Here is a 13437-nt window from a genome sequence, read left to right as displayed (position 1 = left end):
AGAAAGGCTGCCTCAATGCCCTAAAGAACAAAAACTCACACTTTATTAACAAACCAATATAATTTATAACTCCTAGCAGCTGAGTCAATAAATAATCAGTGATTGAGAGCTAAAGAGCTTACATTTACAAACTGGAGGAAAAGCGGAGTCTTTGAGCACTTTATTATGATGTAAGATTTTGGTGCCCCGGCTGAGTCTCAGTAGAAGACAATTCAAAGTTCAAGTGCGAAGAGCAGAGACTTGGGAAATGTCCATCACCTCCTTTTGGCTCCATGCTGCTTTGATCACGTACTAGCTGCATGCGTGACCTGAAGCAAATCAGGTAACCACGTTTTCTTAATATGTAAAAATAAAGATGACTCTAAACTTTGAGGATTCGTGGAGACAATGTGTGTGGGAAAAAAAGCCTTAACGTGCAGCCCCTGGCTATCAGTAAAGGTTTCCCTTTATAAGAGCCCCACCCCTCCTGAGTAAAGAGAGTTAATAGGCAAGAGTGTTGAGTATACTGTAATTTGTTGTTGGGTAGTTGGTTTTTGTGACCCCCCCATGGACTGTAGCCCGAGAGGCTCCCCGTCCATGGGATTTCCCAGGTAAGAATACTGAAGTGGATTGCCCTTTCCATCTCCAGGGGATCTTCCCAACCATGGACTGAACCCGGGTCTCCCGCATTGGCAGGTGGATTCTTTATCCCTGAACCACCAGAGAAGCCCTTAGATGAAGACAGTTTATACAGGGTTGGATTTCACAACTCATTGCTACTTGGAGCATTTTTAATTTTACAAAGTAGCCTCTGTATTAGAAACTGTCGACTTGTATTTGCATATTCAGAGACTAGAGGGCTCAAGTTCATCTTGGGAGTTTGTGAACCACAGAGGTGGGCTTGCTTGGTCTGACTTTTCAGGCGAACCACTCTCGCAGCTGGGTCTGCTGTAAGCCTTCCACCTTAAATTCAACTACTGCGAATCACACCTTCCCCTAACACTTCTCTGGTCTCCCCTGGACCCGGGGAGGTAAGCAGGACAGACAGGAGAGAGGAGAGACGGGCTAGCCAGCCCTCCCATCCTGAGCATTTCATTCTTTTACTTCAGTGTAGGTCCGCTGTGAGGAAAGGGGCAGAGGACGCCTCTTTACCGAACGGACCCTCTTCCCACTTGTGCCTTGTGAGTCTTAACCCTCTGGGCTTCCTTATATCTGCTAGTCAGTTCTTCACTACAGAGTTCAACGTTGCTTCAACAGGTTATCACCAGGGAATTCCCTGGAGGTCCACTGGTCAGGACTTGACGCCCTTACTACCAAGAACTTGAGTTCCATCCCTGGTCAGGGAACTAAGATCTTGCGAGCCCCACGGTGCAATCAAACAAAAAACAAACAAGTTCTCACGTACTGCATGCCAGGATGATCTTGGACAGTGAGAGGGTGGCAGAAAAGAAAAACCTGTTCCCCCAGGTGAAGATTAAATGATGCTCTTAGCGTCTAAATTGAAACCATTCAGTTCCTCTTAGGCTGCTGGGCTTCTGGTCATCTCCGTCAGGCACTTCTCGGCCTGAAATGCCCTTTCTTTGATAACTTCTTCAGTGTTCAACTTTGTCATGCCCTGAAAACCAGGTCCATGCTGACCACCCCATCTCCCCCGCCTCCCATTCTGGCTCTGAACATCACTGTGCTCTTTTTGATCGCTTGTCTCCCACCAGAGGTACTTTTTCAGCCGTCAAAAACAATGAGTGGCACATAACAGTAGATTCTGGATATGTTTGTTGAAAGAATGTAGTATTAAGTATATCTTGAGCTAACCAAGAAAAGTGTTTAAGTGCGAATTGCATTTAGGTACAGGTGGATAGCAGAAAAACCAAGGGATTGTTTTTTTCTCATGTGAAAGAAGACAGTCCACAGTTGCTGGTAGGCATCCAGCTACTTCTTCATACAAAACAAGTAGTCTTCTGTTTTCTCAAGTTCACCTCATGGTCCAAGTTGGCAATTGGCTCCAGACTTTAAGTCCATGATTAAGATCCAGAGAAAGAAGCCAGGAGGAAGGGCAAGAAGACTCCTCTCCCAGCTGAGTCAATTCACTTGAAGGACCTTTCCTGGAAGCCCTGTTCAGCAATATCTATCTATTTACATGACTTTGTTCCTCCCCACTGGGAGGGAGGCCAGAAATGTAGTTCTTTAGCACACACATCGCCCGCCAGAGTAAAACCTGTGCCGTGTCAGTGAGGAGGAAGGGAAGAAGGGATGGGTGGGCACAAGGCTGTCTCTGTCACAGCGAGTAGGCAGGAAAGTCTGCTGTCACATACTTTGAAGGGGTGCTGAGCAGCTGGCAGCCTCTCCCAAGGATGCTTTGCATACTGTTTCTGGAATTTGTTTACAGAAGATTGGATTGGAAACTCGATGAGGGCAAGTGTGTAACTGTGTCATCCACAGAGCCTGTGGATTCTCTGAAGGTAAATAGAAATAATGAGATAACCGTAGTCATGTCTGTGTTCTGGGCTCTGTACCAGGCACTTTACAACATACACATTGCTGCTGCTGCTAAGTCGCTTCAGTCGTGTCCGACCCCATCAAACCCCATAGACGGGTGCCCAGCAGGCTCCCCCGTCCCTGGGATTCTCCAGGCAAGAACACGAGTGGGCTGCCATTTCCTTCTCCAATGCATGAAAGTGAAAAGTGAAAGTGCAGTCACTCAGTCGTGTCCGACTCTTAGTGACCCCATGGATGCAGCCCACCAGGCTCCTCCTTCCATGGGATTTCCCAGGCAAGAGTACTGGAGTGGGGTGCCATTGCCTTCTCCGAACATACACATTATCTCATGTTAATTTAGGAACCATGGCAGAGGCTGAGATTGACCAACATGCTGATCACCCATTGAGGCCACAGCTGGCGTGAACGGGAATCATACAGTTGCAGAATTGGAGGACGTCACCTGTCATCCTTGCGTGCACTGGGGTTTGAAGTGATTTGTGGAGCTCTGTGGAGAAGGCAATGGCACCCCACTCCAGTACTCTTGCCTGGAAAATCCCATGGATGGAGGAGCCTGGAAGGCTATAGTCCATGGGGTCGCTGAGGGTCAGACACGACTGACCAACTTCCCTTTCACTTTTCACTTTCCGCATTGGAGAAGGAAATGGCAACCCACTCCAGTGTTCTTGCCTGGAGAATTCCAGGGACGGGGGAGCCTGGTGGGCTGCCGTCTATGGGGTCGCACAGAGTCAGACACGACTGAAGCGACTTAGCAGCAGCAGTGGGCTCTATGGTTGTTGGTCCCTGGCAGGCAGATGCTCGCCCAAGATGGTAGGAAAAGTGACCTAATGTAAATTATCCCATCACCATCCACACTCAGCAGTAAGATCATTGCACTGTTTGTTGTTTTTTAGCTTGTATTTGGCTGCACTGGTCTTCATTGCTGCATGCGGGCTTTCTCTAGTTGCAGTGAGCAGGCGCTGGGACACGCAGGCTTCAGTGGTTGTGGTGCGCAGGCTTAGCTGCCCCGTGGCATGTGGGATCTTCCCAGCCAGGGATCAAGCCAGTGTCCCCTACCTTGCAAGGTGGATGCTTAACCACTGGACCTCCAGGGAAGCCTCACACCAAGGAGTTTTAATAGATGTGTGAGCATTCTCATTTTCACTCCCTGTTAAGCATATAGGTCCCCCATTGGCTCCGCCCAGTTAAGTCTGAAGCCAGAGTCCCCACAGTCTTCGATGGGCACATTAGTTTTCCTTCAGGGACCAAGGCAGGGAGGTAGAAGTGGAATGAATGGGCAGATCACCCTCTCCTGGTGCTAAACGTGAGAGCCCTGCTAAAGTCCTTCCAGAAAAGCTTCAAGATGTGTTGATAAAAGTTTAAGCAGAAGTATTGTTAGGAAAGAATAGGACTTTGTAACAATCAGTTACACATACATCACACCAAGAGATGAAAGACACAGTTCTTTGACAAGGAGTCAAATTAGAATGATTACGAAGTATAGCTCTTTCATGTATGTGTATTTTTTCCTATCATTTGACTTCATTACTTAAAAAAAGAATCAGATGTTACACAAACTTTAATATTAATCTAGCTTTGGCAGAGATGTGGTGGTGTCATGGATTTGAGCATTTAGCTTTCTAACCCCAGAGAGCAATATTTCTTCTTTCTCTCCATGATTGGATAACCTGTTCCGACCCATTACCAGGGCGCTAAATTTCAAATTCTCCATGCACCTGAGTAGGCAGCTACATATCTGGCCATCTTAATTTTAGTCTTGATTTATTGAAGCTGAATTACATTCCCAACTCTTCTGGAGCTCTGGGTGAATTTTACTGCAAAAGCAATGGGGGAAAGTTGCCATCATATATCTCTTGCCAGGCAGAGGTTCTCGGTACACAAGGGGCTCCTCATCCCACTCCTCCACGTCTTAGGTCTGGATTTATAACACTGAAGCCCAGCTCCAGGGTTACATACAGGCATATCCGAGATGAGATGGGGAATTTGATTTTGCAATAATGATTACTTGTTGCTGGAGCCCATATTCCTGCAGGCTCTGCCTTATTCTCCCTCCTGCTGATGAATAAAACTAATTCCAAATGCTACCTTACCTAGCAAAACTCATCTTTCACTTACAAGCGAGACCAAAAGCAGGGAGACAGGAAGTCAGGAGAATTTGAGATGCTGGCCACTTTTGCTTCTGTGGCTCAAGGGTTTCTTCTTCCATTAGCACTATTCCTTGAGGAATATTTTCATCTTTTAAACTTGGGTTTCTTTGTGGGGAGAATGAAAGCGCCTCAGCTCTTCCAGCCTGCCGAGTTAATGTGATGGCCCATCCGTGCTGTCTCTTCCACTTCAGAGAGGCTGGGTCCCCAGGGCTCGTGAGCTGTAGGAGGGATCCCACGGACTAGGCTTGCCATTTCTGCTGAGGGTCATCTGTGCTTGAGGCCTTGCTGTGGATAATTTTTGTCCCCCACCCCGAACATCATCTGCTTGAGAAATTTGTGCCTGGCAGGCCTGTCTGTCCAAGTTAAGCTTGAAATACAATAGTCACACAGCTAACCTGACAAGGCATTGCTCTAAACAGCAAGGCCCCAGGCCTGCTTTGCACAAGACCACAAACTTCCAGCCATCTGATTACAAATTACAAAGTTTCTTTGGTGCAGTCCACGAACTAGTCTGTTTGTGCAAAAATGGGTTATCCTTCTTCCACTAGCCCAGTTTTTCCCGACCTCCTGCAACACACATACAGTCGTTCACTAGTGTCTGACTCTCTGTGACCCCATGGACTCTAGCCCACCAGGCTCCGCTCCTCTGTCCGTGGGATTCTCTAGGCACAAATACTGGACTGGGTTGCTGTTTCCTTCTCCAGGGGATCTTTCTGACCCAGGGATGAAACCCAGGTCTTCCTCATCCCAGGCAGATTCTTTATCATCTGAGCCACCAGGGAATGTTTGGCCCTCTGGTTGGCCTCACCAGCTCACCAGCTCCTGACTCATAGGCATTTGACTCGAGCCTTGTGACTTGTGTGAAAGTACACTAGAGTTAACAGTCGCTGTCAGAAGTTTTGGGCATGGATGACTGACACTGGCATGAATGCAGTGGTTCTCAGGCTCGAGCATGAATGGTAATCACCATGGGCTTCCCAAAACACAGATTGCCGGGTCCCCGTTTGAGTTTCTGATTCAACAGGTCTGGTGTGACAACCCCACCACGAGAGCCACCTGTCAGAAGCTTGGGTGACACAGAGCAGCTGCACTCATCCACAAACGGGTGCTCGTGTCGTTTTTCACATCCGAGTCCAGTGTTCTGGAGGTGGGCCCAGCATGCTGTCAGAGCATCCTGACTTCCCATCGGTTGTCTCTGTCGCAATACCAGCTTCATAGCAGCAGCTCTCACGGTGAAGCACTGCATGTTCTCAAGGGACGGAGCTCCGCTGAAGCAGCGCTCAGGGCAACAAGAGGGATTCTGTCCAGGAAAGATCAGAACGGTAAAGCTGCTCCTAGAAGACAGCTGACACCAACACGCAGAACGTTGTTTCACAACACACCCGCCTCTGGGCTTAGCGTGCCAGAGGCATTTCCAAAACTTTATATGATTAATACACAGTAATATTAAGTATATTATCCCTGCTAAGCTGCTAAGTCACTTCAGTTGTGTCCGACTCTGCGACCCCATAGACGGCAGCCCACCAGGCTCCACCGTCCCTGGGATTCTCCAGGCAAGAACACTGGAGTGGGTTGCCATTACCCCTAAAGACCATCTAATATTTTCCTTTCTATTCTTCAGTTTCTTCCATTTTTAATTTGTTAACCCACTTCAAAAATAGGTTCTACTGGTCAAAGGAAGTCACAAGGTCAGTCCAGACTGACCGACCTGGAAGGGGAACAAAGTCCTTCTCTTGATGGCGGAGCAGCGTGCTGTCCTGAGTGTACATGTTGTAGACATGTTAGTCTCACCCACATTCTCTAATCCTGAGTTTCTGTAGTTAAAAAATGGGTATTTGGGGGTTTTAATTATTTTTTTTTGGGGGGGTCACGTCTCACAGCACGTGGGATCTTAGTTCCTCAACCAGGCATGGAACCCATCCCCCCTACATCGGAAGCACAAAGTCTTAGCCACAGGACCACCAGGGAAGTCCTGAAAATGGGTATTTTAATATTTCCTCAAATAGATTAATGTGAAGATTGAGAATGTGGTATGTTACGTGTTGTTGTTGTTTAGTTGCTCAGTTGTGTCCAACTCTTTTGTGACCCCATGGATTGTAGCCCACCAGGCTCCTCTGTCCATGGGATCACCCAGGCAAGAACACTAGAGTGGTTTGCCATTTGCTTCTCCAGGGTATCTTCCCCACCCAGGGATCAAACGCTCATCTCCTGCATTTGCAGGTGGATTCTTTACCACCTGGGAAGCCCATGTTATGTGTGTAACAGTTTATGAATCGTAAAGTGCAAAACATATGCAAGAAATTATAATGGTAAAGGCAGCTAAAGGCAGGCTGGAAGAATGAGAGCAGATTATACAGGGCTTTAAAAGAAGATACAGGAGGTTATTGAAATAATATTTATTGAGCATTTGATATGTGCCAGGCACAGTTCTAAGTACAAGTTTAATCTTTTTTAATCATTACAGCTTTATAATATGGATATTTTATGGCCATTTTGTAGAAAAGGAAATTCAGGCAAGTGGCACAGCCAGAATTTGAAACCAGTTCTGTCTGATTCGAAAGTGTTAACTACTGCACCTGGAGTTCTTTTATCGCTTATCTCCTAATCAACTGGCAATTGGAGAAGGGGAGGGAGCAGCTACCCCAGAACCACTAAAACAGAACTTGGGGAGGCACAACCCAGAATGTTCATTTTTAACTCCACAGTAATGTGGGAGAAGTGATCACTCGTGAAGAGGGAGCCTGAAGGTGAATCCAGCCTCTGTACCCCAACACCGAATTAAGCTTTGGAGATAAGAGTTTTGGGTGAAGTAGAAAAGAAGTAGAAAAAAACAGCTTTAAAACTGTGTGTCCCAGCGTGGAGGGGGTAGTGAGAGTTTTATAGGAATGGTTCAAACAGGGTGTGATCAGCTCATGGACACTCTTCTGATGGGCTGCTGATGTGGTAAGTGGGAGTCAGCATCATCAACCTTCTGTTTTCCAACCAGTCTGGGGTCTACACGTGCTTGTGGGCATCTTTCAGTTAACTTCTCCCACCTGGTAGGGGTTTCAGTATCTGCAGAAAAGCTCAAGGACATTGTTCTGTGTATCCCTTGAGGGGAAACCAGCGCCCTGCCCCGAGGCTGCACTATTTTTTTTTTTTTTTTTTTTGGCCTCCTAGCTTGCAGGGACCCTAGTTCCCCAATCAGGAACTGAACCCAGACTACAGCAGTGAGGGGCTTCCCTGAGAGCTCAGTTGGTAAAGACTCCGCCTGCAATGCAGAAGACACTGGTTTGATTCCTGGGTCGGGAAGATCCGCTGGAGAAGGGATAAGTTACCCATTCCAGTATTCTTGGGCTTCCCTTGTGGCTCAGCTGGTAAAGAATCCGCCTACAATCCAGGAGACCTGGGTTTGATCTCTGGGTTGGGAAGATCCCCTGGAGAACGGAAAGGCTACCCAATCCAGTATTCTGGCCTGGAGAATTCCATGGACTATATATATATAGTCCATGGGGTTGCAAAGAGTCGGACATGACAGAGCGACTTTCACTATCTATTTATCTACAGCAGTGAGAACACGGAGTCTTAACTACTCGACCACTAGGGAACTCTAGACATTATTGGTTCTGTTAACTGTTCCTCTCTTGTCTCCACATCCCCTCCCTTTACTAATTAACAACTGTTTGAACCTGCTCCTTGGAACTCAGGGAAGGTCACGGAGGCTGAATGAATTCTATTCCCTGTAATCAAGAAATGGGGACCACCGAGAGGTTTTGTGCCCAGGAACCCCACAGGGTCCTGCTAGGTATCAAGCCTGCCCAGGCTTTTCCGTAGTTCAAAGACACTCAGAGACAAGCTTAGAGAAGACTTAGTCTTGCAGGTGCAGAAGAAAACTTGAGTAAGAAAAGTGCCTAGATGTGAGGAGGATAATGAAGGGCTTTAAAAATAATTATGTTTTCTGGAGGTAGATGCCAAAGGGAGGGAAATGAAAAGTTAGAACCCTGACTCAATAACTTGCAATAAGCCAAGTTCACATTCTGTTTATGAATTCATGTATTTTATGCCTCTTTATTTCCTCTGCTAGAAATTCCTAAGTTCCATCTTCACCCCACCCCACCTAACACCTCATTTCAGATCTGAAGACAAAATATACCTCCTCTGGGAAGTCTCTCCTGACCACCTCCTGTCCCCAGGTGTCCCACCTGTGTGCTGCACCTTCTTCCATACTATCATTATAACGCCCTAGGTTGTAAATTTTGGTGGCTAGAGAAACCCTTGAGGGTAAGCACTGTGTGGGAAGAGAGGAGGGAGAAAGGGAGGGATTAAGAGATGAGTCTTAGAAACACTGGATGAACACAGGAGGTGAAGACTCTGTCAAGTTGCACTGTCCTCTCCTTTCAACAGGCAGGAAGGCTTGTTGAGACTACAAAATGAACTTTATTATAAAGTTTACCACACAGCAGCACTAGATTCTTGTCAGCACCGGATTTGTTTCTTCACGACTACAAATCAAAGCCGCCTAGCAAGAAACGGTCCCTTCCATAATTACACGCGTTTTCTCTTAGCCTACGGAACAACTGGTTGAGATTTTGTAAATACAGATGCCAAGAACAGACACTTTTTGCTTTTTACATGGGCATGAATGACTCGGAGAAGTGATTTGGGCAAACTAATCTCTAGACCTATTTCTTCATTTATTAGAAATGACAAAACTGTTCCCCAGAGTTGCCATAACGACCAAGGTGGCAAAGCAGGCACGTCAAAACCCTCTGTAAAATACTGGTGGCTGGTAACAGTACGGATAATATATTTATGCCACTATTATTAATATTCCCTGGAGAAGGGAATGGCAACCCACTCCAGTATTCTTGCCTGGAAAATCCCATAGACACAGGAGCCTGGCGGGCTACAGTCCATGGGATCGCAAAGAGTCGGACACGACTGAATGACTTAACACACACACATTATTAATATTATTCTATAACTAAATTCCCTCTCCGCCAACCTCTCCAAACCTCTCAAGAGGGTTTGCTGCTGCTGCTGCTGCTAAGTCGCTTCAGTCGAGTTCGACTCTCTGCGACCCCATAGACAGCAGCCCACCAGGCTCCGCCGTCTCTGGGACTCTCCAGGCAAGAATTCTCCAATGCATGAAAGTAAAAAGTGAAAGTGAAGTCGCTCAGTCGTGTCCGACTCTTAGCGACCCCATGGACTGTAGCCCACGAGGCTCCTCCATCCATGGGATTTTCCAGGCAAAAGTACTGGAGTGGGTTGCCATTGCCAGCGGGTTTAGGGAGGGGGAATAAGTTTAGCTCTAACTTTCAGACATCCTCCTCTGCCGGCAGCACCTGCCCTAATCCAGCATGGCGGCACCGGCTTCCTTCAAGGTCAGGTCACTGGCTACACTGAAGTGCCCTTACGGGAACCGCCCCTGGGTTGACTCGGCTTCCCCGACGCCCTTTGATGACGCCAAAACCCCGCGCAGGGAGAGCAGGCCGCAGAGGTGTGCGCAGGCGCAGCGCGGTCGCGGGTGGGCGGAGCTGTTCGGGATGAGCGGCGGTGGGACGGAGACCCCGGTGGGTTGCGAGGCCGCCCTAGGTGGCGGCAGCGGCGGCAAGAAGAAGGACTCTCTGGGGTTCGCGGGCTCGCCGGCGCACCTTATTATCAAGGGTATGGCGTAGCAGGGCTCTCGCCTGGTGGTCCCAGCGCAGCCCCAGCGACCAGGCGGCGCCCTCTGACCCGGGGCCGAGCCGCAGGTCGAGCCCCGGCGGCCTCGGGTTTGCGGCAGGCTGGGGGTGGGGGACCCTGGCCCGGGTGCGCCCCCTTTTCTCCGCGGCAGGTGCCTCTCAGCAACGGCAAACCGACCCAGCCCCTCCTGCTTCCTTGTAGAAGCCGCCTGTTGTGAAAGTTTATATTACTTGCTTTATCCTTCTGAAACTTGCTTTTGTGCTTGACGTTTTATTTGTGGGATTTGTCCATGTTAATAAGTGTTAACCCACTGTATTCATTTCCATTCACTGCTTTGTAGTATCCATGAGTATATTAGGGTGTTCCCCTCCCTTTTTTTCCCTCTCCTTATACTCGTCCCGTAGTAAACAATCATACATTCTCTCTCTTTTGTATAAGAGGTTTTTCTAGGGCACATACTTAGGCATGAAATTGCTGGGTGTGCATGTCTTCTAACTTTACTGCTGCTGCTAAGTCGCTTCAGTCGTGTCCGATTCTGTGCGACCCCATAGACGGCAGCCCACCAGGCTCCGCCGTCCCTGGGATTCTCCAGGCAAGAACACTGGAGTGGGTTGCCATTTCCTTCTCTAACTTTACTAGATGTGGCCAAATTGCTCTCTCAAAACTACTTTAGCGATTTACTAACCAGATCCATAGTCTGAACTGGATTTTAATCTCGGCATGAAATTGCTGGGTGTATATGCCTTCACTTTATTAGATATTGTCTAATTGTTGTCAAAACTGCTTTACCAATTTACTAACGGGATAATCCATAGTCTCAACCGGATTTTAACCTGCTTATGTTTATGGGGAACAGGAAGAGTGAAACAAGCTAGAGATTGTGTCACTTAGCATGGGTTGACCTTGAATTTCATTTTCTCTTTACAGATCTTGGAGAAATTCATTCAAGGCTCTTAGATCACAGACCAGTTATCCAAGGTGAAACCCGTTATTTTGTGAAAGAATTTGAAGTGAGTATTTGCAACTCATTTTGCAAAGATACCACCCTGATCTGCTAGTGTGTTAATACACAGAAGGGAAATTCTCTAGTTTTAAAATCTCTGATTTCTGTTCTTGTGTCCATAAAATATACAAAGTAAAATTTATTAAGAGGCATTGACATGAATAGAGGGAGCACAAGTGTAGGTGGGAGGAGTCTTGGGCTCCAGGTCTGGGGTCTGCTTTGGCTTGTTTACTGTCTGTTGAGCTCAGTTTTTCTTCTGTAAGATGAGGTATAGTAAAAAAAAAAAAAAAAAGAAAAAAAAAAAAGAAAAGATTTTAAAGATGGATGAGTCAATTTTCCAGACCCCTTTTCTGTATTCTTTTTTTCTCATTTGAGGCAGCAGCATCTACCCAAAGCTCTCAAGTTAAAGCATGAGAATCACCCCTGGCTATTCCCTCCCCTGTAGGTCACATTCGGCGATCCAGTTTCTAGACATTACTGCATAAATGTGTCCTCTCTGATCGGTGTGCCTGCCCTATCAACCCAGTCAAATCTAGTCTTCACGCTGCTGCCAGAGTAGTAGTTGTTGAGTCACTCAGTCGTGTCCAGCTCTTTGTGACCCCCTGGACTGTAGCATGTAAGTCTCCTCTGTCCTCCACTCTCCCAGAGTTCGCTTAAATTCATTGAGTCCGTGATGCTGTCTAACCAGCTCATCCTCTGCCTCCCTCTTTTGCCTTCAATCTCTCCCATCGTCAGGGTCTTTTCCAGTGAGTTGGCTCTTTGAATCAGGTGGCCAAAGTATTGGAGCTTCGGCTTCAGCTTCAGTCCTTCCAGTGAGTTTTCAGGGTTGATTTCCTGTAGGATTGACAGTCGAAGGGACTCTGCCAGAGAGTTTAAAGCCCTCGGATGTCATTTTCTGTCTGTAGACAAAGGCCAGTATCCGGTTGTGACCTGGTCCCTGTCTTTGTAGCGGGACCATCTGCCACCCAGCCTCTTATGTTCTGTTCCCAGTCGTGATGCGCCAGCCTGCCATCCTCTTGCGTTTGACTGTGGTTTTTCACATGTATAATTGGTTCACTGTGCATTGTGTAGTAACACCCCAAGCTCCTGATAGGTTGATGGTGGTTAATGGTGTTACACAAACAATTTTGTGATCTGTGAGTCAGGATTTTATTTTCAAGTGAGACTCCAAGCAGGAAGTCTTTGGTCTGCCAAAAGGAGGGAAGGTTTCCATAAACCCTTTACAAGTCCAGAAAGCCTCTGGTACAGAGCACCCAGGAGGCACGGACAGGGCGCTGCTCTGGACACCGTTTCTGGGCTCGGCAGACGCAGAGTCTGCAGAACACCTGCTTCACAGCGTTGTTCTGAAGATGAAAGGCGTGTGTCTCTTGGAATCTTTTCTGGTACCTGAAGGTGGCTGTTGGTTTTCCTTGTCATCATTACTTTTGTTGCAGGATAAGAATAGTTATCCCTCACACGGAAAACTCACTAGACCCTGTCCCCTTATCCTGCTATGTAAAGATCGTTGGCGGTTCCTTAGTGAGAAGAAAGTCTAGGTACAGTGTGGTGGGTACTCTGCTCAAGGTCTTACAGGGTGAAAATCCGGGGCTGGGCCAGGCTCCATCGTTACTTGGTGCTCAGGGTCCTCCTGATTCCTGTGACTGGCGGGACTCACTTCCTCACTGAGGTAGACGAAGGTCCCATTTCCTTGCTTGCTGTTAGCTGGGAGTCACTCAGCTCCTAGAAGCCACCCACCTTCCTTGCCATATGGTCTCCTCTTCAAAGATTTGGGCTCCCCTTGTGGCACAGCTAATAAAGAGTCTGCCTGCAATGCGGGAGACCTGGGTTCAATCCCTGGGTTGGGAAGATCCCCTGAAGAAAGGAAAGGTTACCCACTCCAATATTCTGACCTGGAGAATTCCATGGACTGTATAGTCCATGGGGTCGCAAAGAGTCGGACACGACTGAGCAACCTTCACTTACTCACTCACTCAAAGACTTAACAAGTGGAGACTCCATCAGGTGGAATCCCTTTCATGCTTCAAGTCTCTCTTGCCAAGAAGAGCCCAGGCCTTGTTAAGAACTCACTGATGAAGTCAGGCCTCCTTGGGATGGTCTCCCTTAAAGTCAGCTGATGTGAGACTTTAAGTAAACTGTAGAATAGCTTCA

At 47.5% G+C, this 13437-nt stretch overlaps 1 protein-coding gene across 3 annotated transcripts in view; it reads left to right on the top strand.

Annotated features, from left to right (window-relative positions):
* The first annotated feature begins 10009 nt into the window (after positions 1-10009).
* The window catches only part of BLOC1S5 (biogenesis of lysosomal organelles complex 1 subunit 5), a 29100-nt gene continuing 25672 nt past the window's right edge, over positions 10010-13437 (top strand). For 2 of the 3 annotated variants that reach the window (XR_008711311.1, XM_055570546.1), the window contains exons 1-2: positions 10108-10268; positions 11214-11296. Coding sequence is in view for 2 of the 3 variants with exons in the window: in XM_055570546.1 (XP_055426521.1) it covers positions 10148-10268; positions 11214-11296 (204 nt within the window). In the remaining variant the exon portion in view is untranslated. The other variant, XM_055570548.1, reaches the window with a different exon arrangement.

Source organism: Bubalus kerabau, chromosome 3 (genome assembly GCF_029407905.1).
Source record: "Bubalus kerabau isolate K-KA32 ecotype Philippines breed swamp buffalo chromosome 3, PCC_UOA_SB_1v2, whole genome shotgun sequence".
NCBI lineage: Eukaryota > Metazoa > Chordata > Mammalia > Artiodactyla > Bovidae > Bubalus > Bubalus kerabau.
Note: the sequence above shows the minus strand (reverse complement) of the source record. Positions and strands in the feature narration are given on the sequence as shown.